General features: G+C 34.9%; 1 protein-coding gene across 1 annotated transcript; it reads left to right on the forward strand.

Moving 5' to 3' along the window:
* Positions 1–1,409: 1,409 nt before the first annotated feature.
* RLP29 (receptor like protein 29) lies at positions 1,410–3,448 on the forward strand. The gene has a single exon (XM_089795050.1). The coding sequence runs from the start codon at positions 1,821–1,823 to the stop codon at positions 3,207–3,209; it is 1,389 nt and encodes a 462-aa protein (XP_089651176.1). The 5' UTR covers positions 1,410–1,820; the 3' UTR covers positions 3,210–3,448.
* The last annotated feature ends 11,425 nt before the right edge of the window (positions 3,449–14,873 follow it).

The following is a 14,873-nucleotide window of genomic DNA, read 5'->3' on the forward strand; positions in this document are numbered from 1 at the left end:
CTGTCTCCCATCTATTCTTCCATTGCTCCTATTCTATTCAACTATGGCACCTTTGGTGGAGTGCTTGGGGTTGCTCTTGTAGGCATGCTTCCTCTCTGCCTGAGTTCTAGGCCCACTTAGGCAGTGCTCCCTGCAAGTCTTCTCCCCTCCATGCTGCTTGGATTGCTGGTCCATCATTCATGCTTTGGCATATCTGGTTGGAGAGGAATCGTCGAATATTCCAAGATGTTCGGCTTGGTGTTTTGCATCTTCGGTGGAAGATCTCACATTCTCTTTAGCAAACTGTTCAAGTGAAGTGTGAACTAGATGGGGGTATGGATCTGGTTGATCTTGTTATATGCAATCGCCTCAATTTTCATCTTCAAGATGGAGCTGCAGCTCAACGGTTTCCTTCTGTGTCCAAGCAGCTTCAACATCAGAGGAAAGGTCGGGTGAATTGAGATGGGCATTGGACTCCTCCTCCCTGTGGAGTTCTGAAAATTAAAACTAATGGTTCTTCCCGAGGGAATCCAGGCCCTGTTGGTATTGGGTGAGTGGCTCGTTGCAGTTCTGGTGATGTTAAATTATTTTTCTCAGTTCATAAGGGTGATTACACTAACAATCTCATGGAAGCTCAGGCTATTTTATATGCTGTGGAACAATGTTGCTTGCGGGGATGGAGTAAGATTATCCAGTGAGTCTGATTCCCAAGTGGTGGTGAACTTGCTTTCCTCGCAGGAGCTTGAGGATGTTAGTTGATAGCTGGACATTGTTGTTAATCAAATTATTCTCTTTTCTACCTCTTTTCAGTTCATTAGGTTCACTTATATTCCTCGTGAATGGAATAGAGCTGCTGATTGTTTAGCCAAATGGGCTTCTAGTCATGATCCAGGTTGGAATAATATGGATAGGGGGCAACTTTCCTTTGAGATGGTGCAAGAATTTGATAATCTTGTTGCTAAGGATCGAGCTCCTTGTTGAGCTCTCCTTCTTGTATTTCTTTCTGTCTTAATAAATTTTTACCCCTTTTTTTCCCATTTTGACAATTTTGAAACAAATGCAAAAAATTTCAAATCCAAATTATGAAAAAGCCAATTTCCGTCATCTTCCACGAACCAAACCAACCCCAAATGTCTTGGATTATCAGCAATTTAAAAGATCAAGACAAGGACAACAAGGTGCAGGCTGAACATATCCTTCTCAATTTAATCAGGAACTAACAATGAGATCAAATGGAACTACATCTAGCTACAGCACCACTAGAGCAAGATTAACCCTTGTAAAGACCTGATATAATCTGCTGCAATGTGTTGAAACTTGTAAGAAGGAATATAGTCTTTTTGACTGGTTTGTTTCTACAACAGCAATATTTTGCCGATGAGACTGTTATTTTGTACAGCACTTTTGTAATTCTGCTGATTGTCGTTCTCTGTTATTTGTAATTTGATTGTTTTTTTTTTCCAATAAAAAAAAGGTAACCCGTATGCCATGAAAACATAAAATATGCAGCAAAGGAACCTAAAATTAAAGGGAAGACTTCGACGAGTTGGAAGGACGGAAGGTTGAAAAAGAAGAAAATTTTTACATCTTAATGATCAGAAGATGTAATCCCAATTTGGGCGAAGAATGGAGCGTAAAAATGTTCAATGACAGCCACATGCAGTGGCAAATAAGCCGAAGTACACAAGTACGCCATTATAGCACTGAACCGTCATATTTCTGTCAGATACCTACATTGTCACTCAGAGCTACAGGAGAAATCCCACCAAGTTTAGGTTTCCTCCAATGCAAACCATAATCCATTCAACCATTGAACGAGCCCATCTCAGATATCAGATCCGATGTATTCCTCCGGATTACCCTTAGCATACATTTTTCTCTTATTTTTCCTATTGCTTGGGAAACCAACCCATCAGAAGCAGCCTAGAAATGGGACAGGAAACCAGTTCTATAATCCGAACATGGACCCAAAAGAAACGGAAGCCTTATTTGAAGCCATGGAATCCATTTCTTCAGATGCAATGTGGAGGAAAGCCCACCCAAAACCTTGTATTCATGGAGTATGGCCTGGATTGGAGTGTAAGCTTGGTGCGGACAATCGCATGCATGTATTAAGGCTTGACTTTGGCTACAAACCAAACCCTTCCTGCAAAAAGAACGCCATTTTCCCCTCTTCAATCTTCAAGCTTCAGTATCTCCAGGGGCTCTTCATATTCCAGTGTTTCATGCATACAAACACCACAATTCCAATGGGTTTTGAGAGGCTTGCTCCAAGCCTTCAGCAGCTGAGCCTCAGAGCAAACAAAGCACTGAGTGGTGAAATCCCAAGTGAGTTGGGTAACTTAAAAGCACTACAAGTGCTCACTCTCTCTCAGAACAATCTTCAGGGCACCATTCCACAAGATTTGGGGAAACTTAGTGCTCTTCTCCATTTGGACTTGAGCTATAATTCATTGAAAGGTCCCATTCCAGGGATGATAGGGAGCTTGAGAGCCTTGAAGGGCCTTGATCTGAGCTACAATAATCTGAGAGGACCAATTTCTCCATTGATTGGGAATCTGAAGATGTTGCAGAAGTTGGATTTGAGCTCCAATTCACTCACAGGACACATTCCTGTAGCCCTAGGAAACCTGAAAAGCATGGAGTTCATTGCTCTTAGCAACAACATGTTTACTGGCAGGTTTCCCCCTTCTTTGGTCAGCTTGCAGAGCCTCCAATACTTCATAATGGACAACAATCCAATGTATTCTCCTTTGCCTGCTGAGTTTGGGAGCCTCAGGAGGCTTCAAGAGCTGAGGCTTGCTAATTCAGGGTATAGTGGTCCAATCCCTTTGAGTTATGGGAAGCTATTGAATCTTAGCTCTCTTTCTTTGGAGAACAACAAGATCTCTGGCAGCATTCCTCCCAGTCTAGGAAATCTTTCTCACATTTACCACCTCAATCTAAGTGGAAACATGCTGTCTGGGGCTGTTCCTTTTAGTACAGCGTTCTTGAATAGATTGGGGAAGAACATAGACTTGAAGGGCAACTTGGAATTGTGCATTAATGCCTCACAAGCTATGCAGAATCATCAATACTTGGGTGTAAACATATGTGGTTCACCTGTTTTGAAACCCAAGGTTAAATCATCCAAGAAATCTCAAGGAGTATCTCTACATGAAAGGCATTGGAGAATGGATATATGCATTCTGGGAAGTTGGATTGTGTACCTTCTAGTGGCTTGCAACTAATGTGTTATAAAATCTCATTGATGCTTTTGCTAGATGAATCATATGAAGACTTTTGCAGGGATGTTTTGAGCTCTCAAATCACACGTTGCCGCGCAAAGTGCATCCCCATATTCAGGTAAATCAGCTGGTTGGCATTATTCTTTGTTACACTCCAAATGCACTGCTTGAAAAAGAAACTTTCCAACTTTCACTGGGTTTAGTTTCTATGAATAAGAATATCTTAGATTTGGTTTGCATAAGATTGTAGTTTTATATTCAAGTTATTGTGGACTGAACTACACTGGTCCATTTATCCATGTTGTTATTCTTTGGAAAAGATGAAACGCTACATTTGTTTTCTGATTCTTTGTTATCCTTAGATCTTTTTTCAATGGGTGTTTTCAAAATCAGTGACAGCACACATGTTCAATCTAATCCATTGCAAAGGATTCCATTTATGCTATTCTAAATGAAAATAAAGCAAGATACATATAACTATCATGAAGTTCGCCAATTAATGCCTAGTTTCTGAAAAATTATATAATTGTTTGAGAAAAAAATTGTGTTTCAGTGGATCATTGAAAGTTGATAAGGTTTGTCTTTAAATGTAAGTTTGAAATATCATTAGTAAAATTGTCTGACAACATATTATTTAGTATATTTTTTCAAAAAATTCCATTGCTTGTTAACAGATATTTTCTGCAGTTTGGATTATTAGTTGTAAAATTTTACCGCAGTAATTCTTGTAATGGTTCTGCCAATGACAGAGAGAGATTATTAAATGAATATGAACGGGCATAAATTCAATGATTTTTTTAATTAAGTGACATGACATGACATGAGGACAACTTTGAACAAGAAGAAACCACCAGGTATTCCATTGGACAAGTTCTGACAGTGATGCAATATCTTACAATGTGAGCTTTGAAAAACTTTGCTGAAATTAATGTGGCTATTTAATATCTGACCATTTAGATTATGGCAAAGAAGGATGCTTTGTGAGGATTGTAAATATGTTTTCAGATTCTCGCAATGTGAATGCTACATTATTTTCTCAAGCAAGATGATCTTTTTCCATGTCTTATCTAAGTTTATCCAACAAAATTTCTACATTTTAAATTAGTTCAAGTTAATTTAGATTAATAAGAATAGCGGGAGTAATAATATCAGAATGTTTTTGAATTAAAAAGCAGTCAAAACAAGGGGGCTGACCCATAAATCAGACAAACTGGTGAACCACCAGCAGATTACCACCAACCAAAATTACCCCCTACCACTTTACCACAAAAACATTGTTAGGAAGCACAACGATAAACACAACTACTGCCTGTACTAGAACTAGTAATATCAGAATGTTATATCTTAAGTTTAAAATTAGACATGATGGAATTGTATAGAGTTTTAGAATTCTATGTCAAATGACTATTATTCTTGAGTTGAATATGAGAATCGCAATCGATTTTGTATGCATTAATTTGTCTCATGGCTTATGGATATGATTTTGTTAGCTCAACACCTTTGCTCTCTAATTTGCTTGGTTATCTGCTTTCCAGTTTTTCAAGAGCTATAGGTGTACATATTTAAAAATACCTTAAGAAGACTATTAGTTTGCTAGGGGACAAGCTCTTTCAATTTAAAGCTCAAAACTTCTGCTTTTGATTGTGTTTATTTTTTAGCATCAATGTTTCGGATCACACTCTATGATTCATCATCAGGACGTGTAAGAGCAAAGAGCATGTAGGATATGTAAGCATAAGATGCTACATGCCCTACATGCTCTTTGCTCTTACATTTTGAAGATGGATTAGTGAGTGTGATCCAAAATGTTGATGCTAAAAAACAAACACAATCAAAATCTATAGTTTTAAGCTTTAAATTCAAATGGAATGTGGAAATCTAATAAATTTGAAGTTCTCCCAAGTAAATCCTTTAAAGATGATGACTTTGTAATTGTGTCGAGAATTTATGAGTGATCAAGAGGCTCACATATGCCCTAATGACAACTCTAAAGTAAATTTGGTTGTGATAATTTATGCTTCCATATGAGAAATTAACAAATAAACTACTTTTTTTCATAATAAAATATGACATTAAACATATCACTTTACATGCTTAAGGTGTTTTGGTATAATACATGACACATTAAACATGTCACACCAATACATGAAACATGGTGATGACATACAAGGCTAAGTAAATAATAGCTTCAAGGCTATTGTAGCTACTCTACACAATTTTATAGATTGTAAGAAATGTCTACTTAATTTGATCTTTGTGGACTATAGCTTAATATGTACTTGAAAAGTCCTCTTCAAGGAAGAAAATTGGTGAGATATATCAAACCATAACTTTTAATGATTAATATTTTGTTAAACAAGAAACTTTATTCCTTGAGAATGGAAGATGGTGGACGGATTGCAAACCACCCTAGAACATTTAATATGTTAATGGCTTAGTTGATATCAATTGATCTACAAGTGCATAAGGAAGATAGATGTCAGATCTCACTTTGTGCCTTGCATAATTCATGGGATTCTCTTGTTGATCCTATTGGGATTGCTTTTTGTATCTTGAAGGTTAACAATATTGTGTTTCTTTTTTCCGTTTGAAGAGATGGTGAGGAAGGTATTCATTGGTGTCAAGGAGAACCTAAATGTCAATGGAAAATCTAAGCAAAAAATAAGAAGGATTATAAGCACGATAATATCAAGTCCAAGGGAAGATTCAAGGCTTGTAGAAATTCTAAAATTATTTGCTGGAGTTGTGGCGATCCTAGACGCTTCCCTAAGGAGTATAAAGAATAAAAGAAGAAGAAAAAGAACTTTAACTATGGCTTTGATTACAAGAAGGAAGATAGTGACACATTCACTATAGTTTTTCCACTCATACAAGTAAGCATACATGGTTAATTGATTTAGGTGCATGTTTTTATTTAACCTCTTATAGAGAATAACTTTTTTAATATGAAAGATTTAATTGAGGCAAGAGTGTAATTGAGTTTCATTTCTTATTTAAATTTTGTTGGTCATGATAAGGTTACAATAAGGTTTCCTTGTAATAGAATAAAATGGACTAATGGTATGTTATATATATCCATGGATTAGCACAAATTTATTATCTGAATTTAAAAAATAATACATGTTGATGTATACATAGTCTTTTCTAATGCAATATGCAAGATAATTAGATGTGGTAAGGTGGTTGTTAGAGGTGTCAAAATTGGCACATTGTATTAGCTCAATGCATTCACTACTCAGTAGCACTTTAGTAAAAAGAAACTTATGGATAATTTGTTGGAATAGTTGATGATTTTATCTATACTAGATGGTTATGGCTTTTGGAAACCCAAGGGTGTTCTTTCTCAAATCAAAGTTATCTATAATGTAGACTATTTTATGGGACAAGAGACTTGAAAACATTGAAGAATAGAGTCTTAAGGACCTTCAAAAAAAATCTTGTTGAAGGTTTAATTTTGATTATAATATTGATTCCAATTCTTATAAACATTGCATATATAGTAAACAAGACCACATTCAATTTCCTTATACAAGACATTTAGTTGATGGTAAAAATCCAAGGTGAGATGATTATAGTGAAGGTATAATTTGTTAATTCACATTTCCTTATGGTATTCATCTTCTTCCTAATCAAAGGAAAAATCTTTTTTCTAATCATCTTTTTTGTAAGGGAGGTTCAATCCTACCTCAGTTTTGACTTAGGAAAATATGTAGAGAGATTAATTGCAAATTCATAAAGAGTATATTGAAACAAATGGATCCAAACTTTAAAGAATACAAAAACCTTGATTACTATCAATTTCTCCAATGACCAATGCTTTTTTATTGAAATGCAAGAAAAATAATATATAGGTTATCTTTCTATCGAATCCATTAACAAAATTTACATTAAATACCATTATGTCCATGGTGTCATTAAATGGTTTACTTCAATTATTTTTGTATGTATGACCCTAGAATTAAATTTATTATCTCTCTTGGACCCTTTTTATTTTATTGTCGATAACATGGTGGTTGTGTTGGCACCATTGTAATCCTTTAGGAATTTTCCTTGAAGATATATATGAGATCAGGTTAGTTGTTATAGGTATATAAATTTGGTATTTTTTTTATATGTTAGAATTCCCATTGGAGTTCAACTTTTTTTCCATTTCAGAGGTGAAAGACCCTCTCTACTTTGCATATATAGCTCTAGTGAGAGTGACTCGTAGCCCTATTTTATTTTGTTCTTAGTCTTAAATTATTTTAATTTGAAGTGCTATCATTATTGAATATCAAATTTTCTCTTACATCTTCATGTACATGCAATTGACTAAATATTGTATGATGGATCATTCATATTATGGCATATTTTGATAACATCTAATTCACTTGAAATTAATAGAGCTAATGCTCGATGGAGGGTCTAGATTCTAGGTATGGTAGATAATTCACTAGTTCAAACCAAGGTTGTACGACTTCATCATTAAGTTGGTCATTCATATGGTGACTTAATGATAGATTTGTATGGTGAAGATTTGAATATTGAAGTTGATCGTGTAGAGGCTAGAAGGGACGTACGAGATAGTTATGTTAGAATATATAGTCCACCAATATAACTAAGAGGGGGGTGAATCAATTATCCAACTATTATCACAATTATCAACCTTATTAAATCTTAACCATATGAGTAATATAATCAGAAACCACAAGATACTCATCCACAATAACACCAAATATGTTAACTAGGGCAACCCTTGATTAGAGGGAGAACCTCGGTGGAGATGGTACCCACAAGATGATATACTAATATAAATATTCCTTGTTAGAGGATGGACCCTATTAGGAGTCTATGAAAACATTCAGTACATATCAGTCCCTGTTAGGAGACTTTGAATCCCTATTAGGAAATTCTAACCATGTTAGGAGTTGTGCCGACCTTATTAGGAGTTGTAGAAGACAGATGGACCCACTGTCCAAATAGCTTCAGGGGCAAGACTAATGAACCCACTATCCAAATGATCTCTATATTATTCCGTATAGAATAATAGGATTGAAGTGTACTTCTCCTTCCTCTTTCTTAGTCCTGTCAACTGTACCTCTACTCCTTCTAATCTCGATACTAGATCACAAACTTTGCATCTAATAATCCTTTGGATCACTTACTCGCATTTACCAAACACTCTGCTCTTGTTCGCACTTCCTTGAATACTTCACATCCTCACACACTTTACAAATAAGGAAAACATTTTTCTTTATACCAAGTCCTCAAAACAATTCATTGAGTTGGCTTTAAGGCTTTCCCAATTAATTTTAATAGAACCACAATAAGATAATTAATTATTTTGCAACCACATAGCATCGTCAGCTCATAGTCTACACAAACTCTCACAAGTGCGACTTTAGGACTTGCGCAGTTACTGACGTCATCATCAGGCTATCCTTCGTAACTGTATAACTTCATGTATCCTGATTATATCTCTGTTAAGAGATAAAATACAATCATGAGAAATTGCTTTTCAGGTACTCTATTTCTATACTGCTCTCTATAAATCACATATATCTTTTGTATCTTTTTTACTTATGTTACATGCACTTAACCTCGTCACTAGGACATAGTGTGGAGCATGTCCTTAACTTTGTGTTACCTAAACATCAAAACTTTGTCTGTATGACCATGATTTATGTCTACTACTCTTTCATTCTTCACAAAATTACTGATATATTGACATCAATGACAAACACCGTCATGAATGCAACATATCAATACTGCCACATGCTCTCCAATGTTTCAGATACTCCCCAAAAGGATACGATTAGCATTCATACTAAAAATCTCCCCCTTTGGCATTGATGGCAACATAGATGAAAAATATCAAAAACATCTAGGTTCCAAGAATACCAAACAATACTCTATTGTTATTCTCATCCTTTCAAATCCTCTTCATCAATCAAATCTGAAATCCATTGGAACAATGCTTTTTTTTTTTTTTTTGCATCTTGTTAGGCTCGCCATCAGTTGTTCACATGCTAAACAACTCTCATCTACATTATAACTATTCATGTTTCATACCTCCACTATAGAGATATTCCTTCTTCTTACTTACATGAATCTTTCTACATCTCCCTAATAAGGTATAAGGGTGTTCTCATATTTCCCCTTTCAACTATCTCTCCCTCATCACCTAGAGGATGTTTTTCATGTACATATCTCCCCCATTGACATCAATGACAAAGACCTCATTATGTCAATCAACTACTCCAAATCTTCAACTAGCTCAAGTGTCCAAAGACATTGTTCAAGACCAATTACCAAGAGTCCTTAATGACTCTACTCATCATAGATATTACCTTGTATAGGGAGCATCAACATTCGATCTAGTCAAACAATAGTGCTCTATACCACTGGACTGATGCACTCACTACATCATCTACTTCGAAGTAGGCAGGGACATAACCCCAAGCATACCTCTCAAGTACTCAAATGTATCTTTAGGTAAGGGCTTTGTAAAAATATCTGCAAACTGATCTTTGGTACTTACATACTCTAATTTGATCTCTTTCTCTACTACCTTCTCTCTCAAAACATGATACTTAATAGATATATACTTAGTCTTAGAATGCAAGATAGGATTCTTAGACATATTATACTTGTGTTATCACAATATATGATAATAGGTTCTAAAAATTCTATACCAATATCCTTCATCATATGTTTTATCCGCATAATTTGATTATAGTTATTTGTTGTTGCTACATACTCTGCCTTATTTTTACTTTGTGAAATACAATCTTGTTTCTTGCTTAGCCAAGAAACCAATCTTCTTCCAAGAAAAAATGCTCTACCACTAGTTTTTTTTGTGTCATCCATGTTGCCTACCCAATCCACATTTGTATAGGCACATAGAGCGAAATCACTTGATCTGTTATACCATATCCCATAATTAGATGTTCCCTTGAAATATCTGAATATCCTCTTTACTACTGCATAATGATATTCCTTAGGATCAGCTTGGAATCTAGCTAAAATTCCAACTACATTTGTTATAGTTGGTCTAGTGTGAGTCAGATTTTGTAAACCTCCAATCATGGATATGTACTTCTTCTGCTCAACTGTAGATATCTCATCTTTGCTAGATAACTTGTGACTAGTTATCATTGGTGTACCAATAGGCTTGCAACTTTCCAAGCCAAATCTTTTCAATAAGTCTTTGAAATACTTTTCTTGTGAAATGAAAATACCATCACTGTTTTGCATAATCTATAAACCTAGAAATAATTTCATCTCTCCTATCATGCTCACTTCAAACTCATTCTTCATTTCTTCAACAAAATTATCACTTGCTTCATCATTGCCTCCAAATATTATGTCATCAACAGATATTACTATTATCAGCAAACCATTCTCAATTTCTTTCAAGTACAAGTTACTATATGTCATACCTTTAGAAAATCCAAGCTTTTCCAAATGCTTGTCCAACCTTGCATAGCAAGTTCTTGGTGCTTTGTTTAGACCATACATAGCTTTCTTCAATCTATGTACTCTATCTTTTTCTTCTATCAGAGGGAAATCTTCAAGCTGCTCAATGTATAACTCTTCTTCAAGTTCTGTATTCAAGAAGGTTGCTTTAACATCCATCTGATACACTTTGAACTTCTTATTTTCTACATAAGACAAGAACATTCTCATTGCTTCCATTCTAGCTATAGGGGCATATGTTTCCTCATAATCTATTCCTTCTTATTGTGAATATCCTTTACATACTAGTCTAGCCTTGTTTCTCACAACTTCACCTTGTTCATTCATCTTATTTCTGAATACCCATTTGGTTTCAATAGCATTCTTGTCTTTAGGTCTTGGAACTAACTCCCATGTGTCATTCTTCATAATTTGATCCAATGATCATCTTTGCATGCTTCATATGTACTCTTAGGTTCAACTTGAGAAATCAAACATAGTTCCTCATTAACTCTATTTTTTTTCATCACTCATTTGTCTTTGCTTCCAATTATCTACTCTAGAGGGTGATTCTTGTCAGATTCCTCTGAGTTGCTAACTCAACTCTTACTTCTTCTCTTGGTTTAGATCTTTCTCCTCTTTTCTCAACAATTTGCACATGATTATGTAGATTGTTGTGTTGGAAATATAAGTCAAGCTAGGTTACTAAGAGGGGAGGGGTGAATCAAGAAGCAATAAAACTTTAACTAACTTCAACAATTAATTCTTCATATATTACTCTGATCTAATTGCATGCATGAAAGAATGAAAGCAATAAAACATTCAAAAAACTTTGACACAAGATATGGTGCAATAAAACATTCAAAAAACTTTGACACAAGATATGGTGACCCAGAAACCTTTCAAATAGAAAGTAAAATTGGGGTGGGGATGATACCCACAAGCTTTAGTACTGCAGTATAAAGTTAGCCTGTTAAGGCTTACAATTGACCACTTCTAGTGATCTTCCCTGTTAGGAGCAACTAGGAATGTTAGGTCCACCTTGCTAAAGGAGTTACAAACATACAGTGAAGTATGCTCTATGTTAGGAGATTTAGCAAAAGACTATTAAGTCCACTTGGTTAAAGGATTTGACTGATGCACCTATTAGAATGAGTCAATGGTTGATCTTTGATCTACAACTTTGATTTGTTGAATGAGATTTCTTGAATTGCAATGATCACCTTACTATGATAGATGAGTCTCTGTTGTGCCATATACTACTTATCACCTTCTTCAACTCGCACTCATCTACTTCTTTCTCATTACTTTATTCCTTTCTTACTTCTATTGATATAATATAATACATTTCATGTATATACCAATCTACTTGATTACTTGCTTGAGTCAACTGCAATACCAAATTCATCATAATTCACAAAGTCAGTCCATTGTTGTAACTTGGGTTTAGAAGACAAACTTGGTGATGTTCTTACACTCAAAAAATACTATCAACACTCGACATACTCTAGCACTTGGTTGATGTTGAAGCTTGGTCCATACTAATCATTTCAAGTAGCACGAACTAGGTTAACACTATGTGACTTGATGAACACTGAGAAACTTGATAGATACCAAATCACTTGGTTGACACTGCATGACTTAGTCAACACTAAATCCACTTTGTTAATATTGTGAGCTTGGTAGACACTGATATACTTGGTTAATACTACAAGTATCGGTTAACACTAAAGATCTCGGTTGACACTAAGATCTTCATCACTTCTACTAAATAGCTTAGTAGACTCTGCTACACTCGGGCAATATTGTAAACTATCTCATATGCTAGGTAGACATTGTGAATCTCAGCATAAACTACAATCTGACTATTTAGCTTGGTAGCAACTAAAACACTTGGTTAACACTGTTAGATGAATGATAAGCTCAGTAGCAACTATAGAGCTTAGTAGCAATGTAACTAACTAACTAAGTGTTAAGTCACTAATAGACAAATTAACCTTAATGTCAACAATCTCCCCCTTTGGCATTAGTGAGAAAAACAGTTATCATACCAAAAATTTGAATTCTCAATATTACAAGTCAAGAGCTTCCTTTATCAATATTTTGTGTCTTCAACTTGGTTTTGACCTACTATTATTGTAGCTTAGTAAATTACTCTGTTTTTCTAATTTTTCAAAGTTGCTTTTGTAAACAAATTTTCTGCTAATCTATATATGTATCTACATATTACTACTCCCCCATACATATATCTCTCCCCTATACATATATCTAGAGTATGATAATCTTCTCTATACAAAAAATCTTCTTCTCCCCCTTTATCAATAATATTCTCTCCCATTTTGACATAAATGCCAAAGGTGTATAATATTTACAAGCTAATACCAAAATGTGACAAGAAATCAATGTGTAACTTCAAAACTATTGTCATGTTCTTGTCCCAATTTTCTTGTAATACCTTGGATACATGCAAGGCTATATGTACCTATGCTAATAGTTCCATCATCTGGTCAGATGTGGAGAAGTTATTGTCATGGATGAGTTTCTTTGCATGTGCATCCATGTTTGGAAGAATCATGCCCTGAATTTATGCAAGTGTAGCCCTAATTCTAGCCTCTACCCTTAACATTTTTTCTTGTAGATCTATTAAGTATTTGATCTTTGTAAAGTGTGTAGAGCTACAACTAGGATCAAGTGACGGCTGATGTGAACTTGCCTTCATATCCTCATTTATCTTTGACAATTTATCCTTAATTTCTTTAGTAAAGATAGATGTGTCACTCAACTTGAAAAATAAATAAACAAAATTATTTACATATATTTCTAGTGTAGCAAAAATAGTAGACAACTCTACTTTATCAATAGCAATCTTCTATGGTACTTGCTCCGAAACTTGATTTTCAAATTTTATTTTTGCTCTCTACAATAGTTTTTCTTGTCCATTTAGTTCTTCATTGTACTTGTGGACAATTTCAACTAACTTGTCCAGAATAGGTTTTTTCTCATCAACCTCAATGTTCAGAGCATCAACAAATATTCTCTTTATATCTTCAAGGACTTGATTTTTCTTTTTCCTCTCTTGTCTAAGCTTTTGTTGCTTAGCCCTTTTCTTCCAAAGTTATCCCAGGGTATCCATTTGATCAGGAGTGAGGTTAGAGGTATCCTAATTTGGAATAACAATGTCCTCTTCTTTACCCTTGTCTATTGGAATAGTAGAATGAACAAATTCTTTTCCCTTATTCAGAACTTTAGTGCTCAGTTGAGAATGAGTCTCAACTATTATTTCACTCACCATGGTGGAAACAATAGTTTAAAACATTGGAGCAGCAAAAAACATACTAACAGTAGAAATAACATTAACAATAAGAATACCTTGTTGCTTTGTCAAGTGATTGCTAGAAAGACTTCTTGCTCAGCAGATGAAGTGTTAAACACTTCATTCATTGAAAAACTTAGTAGAGTATTTCCAGAGATTGGTTGGGTGCTAGGTGATCTAGTTGTAACCACAACCAACTTGGTAGAAACCTTCTCTGAGGTAGACTGTACTAAGGCTTTTCTCAAAGAATGAGGAAAGGAAGTATAACTTTTATTGTAATCTTTTCTAGATTAGATTCCTCAATACTCTGGATTTCTGGAAGACTTCCTCCAGTAGCTTCTTTTTCTTCTTCCTAATCAGCATCATCAAGATCTACATTGTTTGTTTCATTATCTTTAATTTCTACCTCTTCTTCTACATCATCTTCTTCATCATTTTTATCATCTACTTGAACAACATAGTCACTTGGCTTTTGCAATGTATAGACATATTGAATTTAGGTGTAAGATTTTTCTCATTCCTTTTCAATGATTCCTTCACCTCTTTTTCACTGAAACTCGCTATAAGTTGTCTCAAGGTTTTTTCACTAATGCCTTTAGCAACTTTCAATACATTATCCCATTGAGGTTTGACTACATTCAGAAGTACATCAGAAACTTAATGTGTTAATTCATTAGGTGAGTACTTCCACTTACCCAATTTCACCAGAAGGGCATCCTCAATTTTATTTTTCTCTTCTTGTCTCCTAGTCTTGTACTTTAGAGACTTAAAACATGTCATACTTGTTCCCTATTCTAGTTTCTCCAATTCTCCTTGAAAGTTAGGGGCAGACCTCTGAAATATAATATTTTCATCTTCATCTTCTTCACCCTACTTTAGCTTCCTCTTGGATTTGGTGGATCTTCTTGTAAACACAA

Source organism: Cupressus sempervirens, chromosome 7 (genome assembly GCF_028749045.1).
Source record: "Cupressus sempervirens isolate cs-2001-9-10 chromosome 7, ASM2874904v1, whole genome shotgun sequence".
NCBI lineage: Eukaryota > Viridiplantae > Streptophyta > Pinopsida > Cupressales > Cupressaceae > Cupressus > Cupressus sempervirens.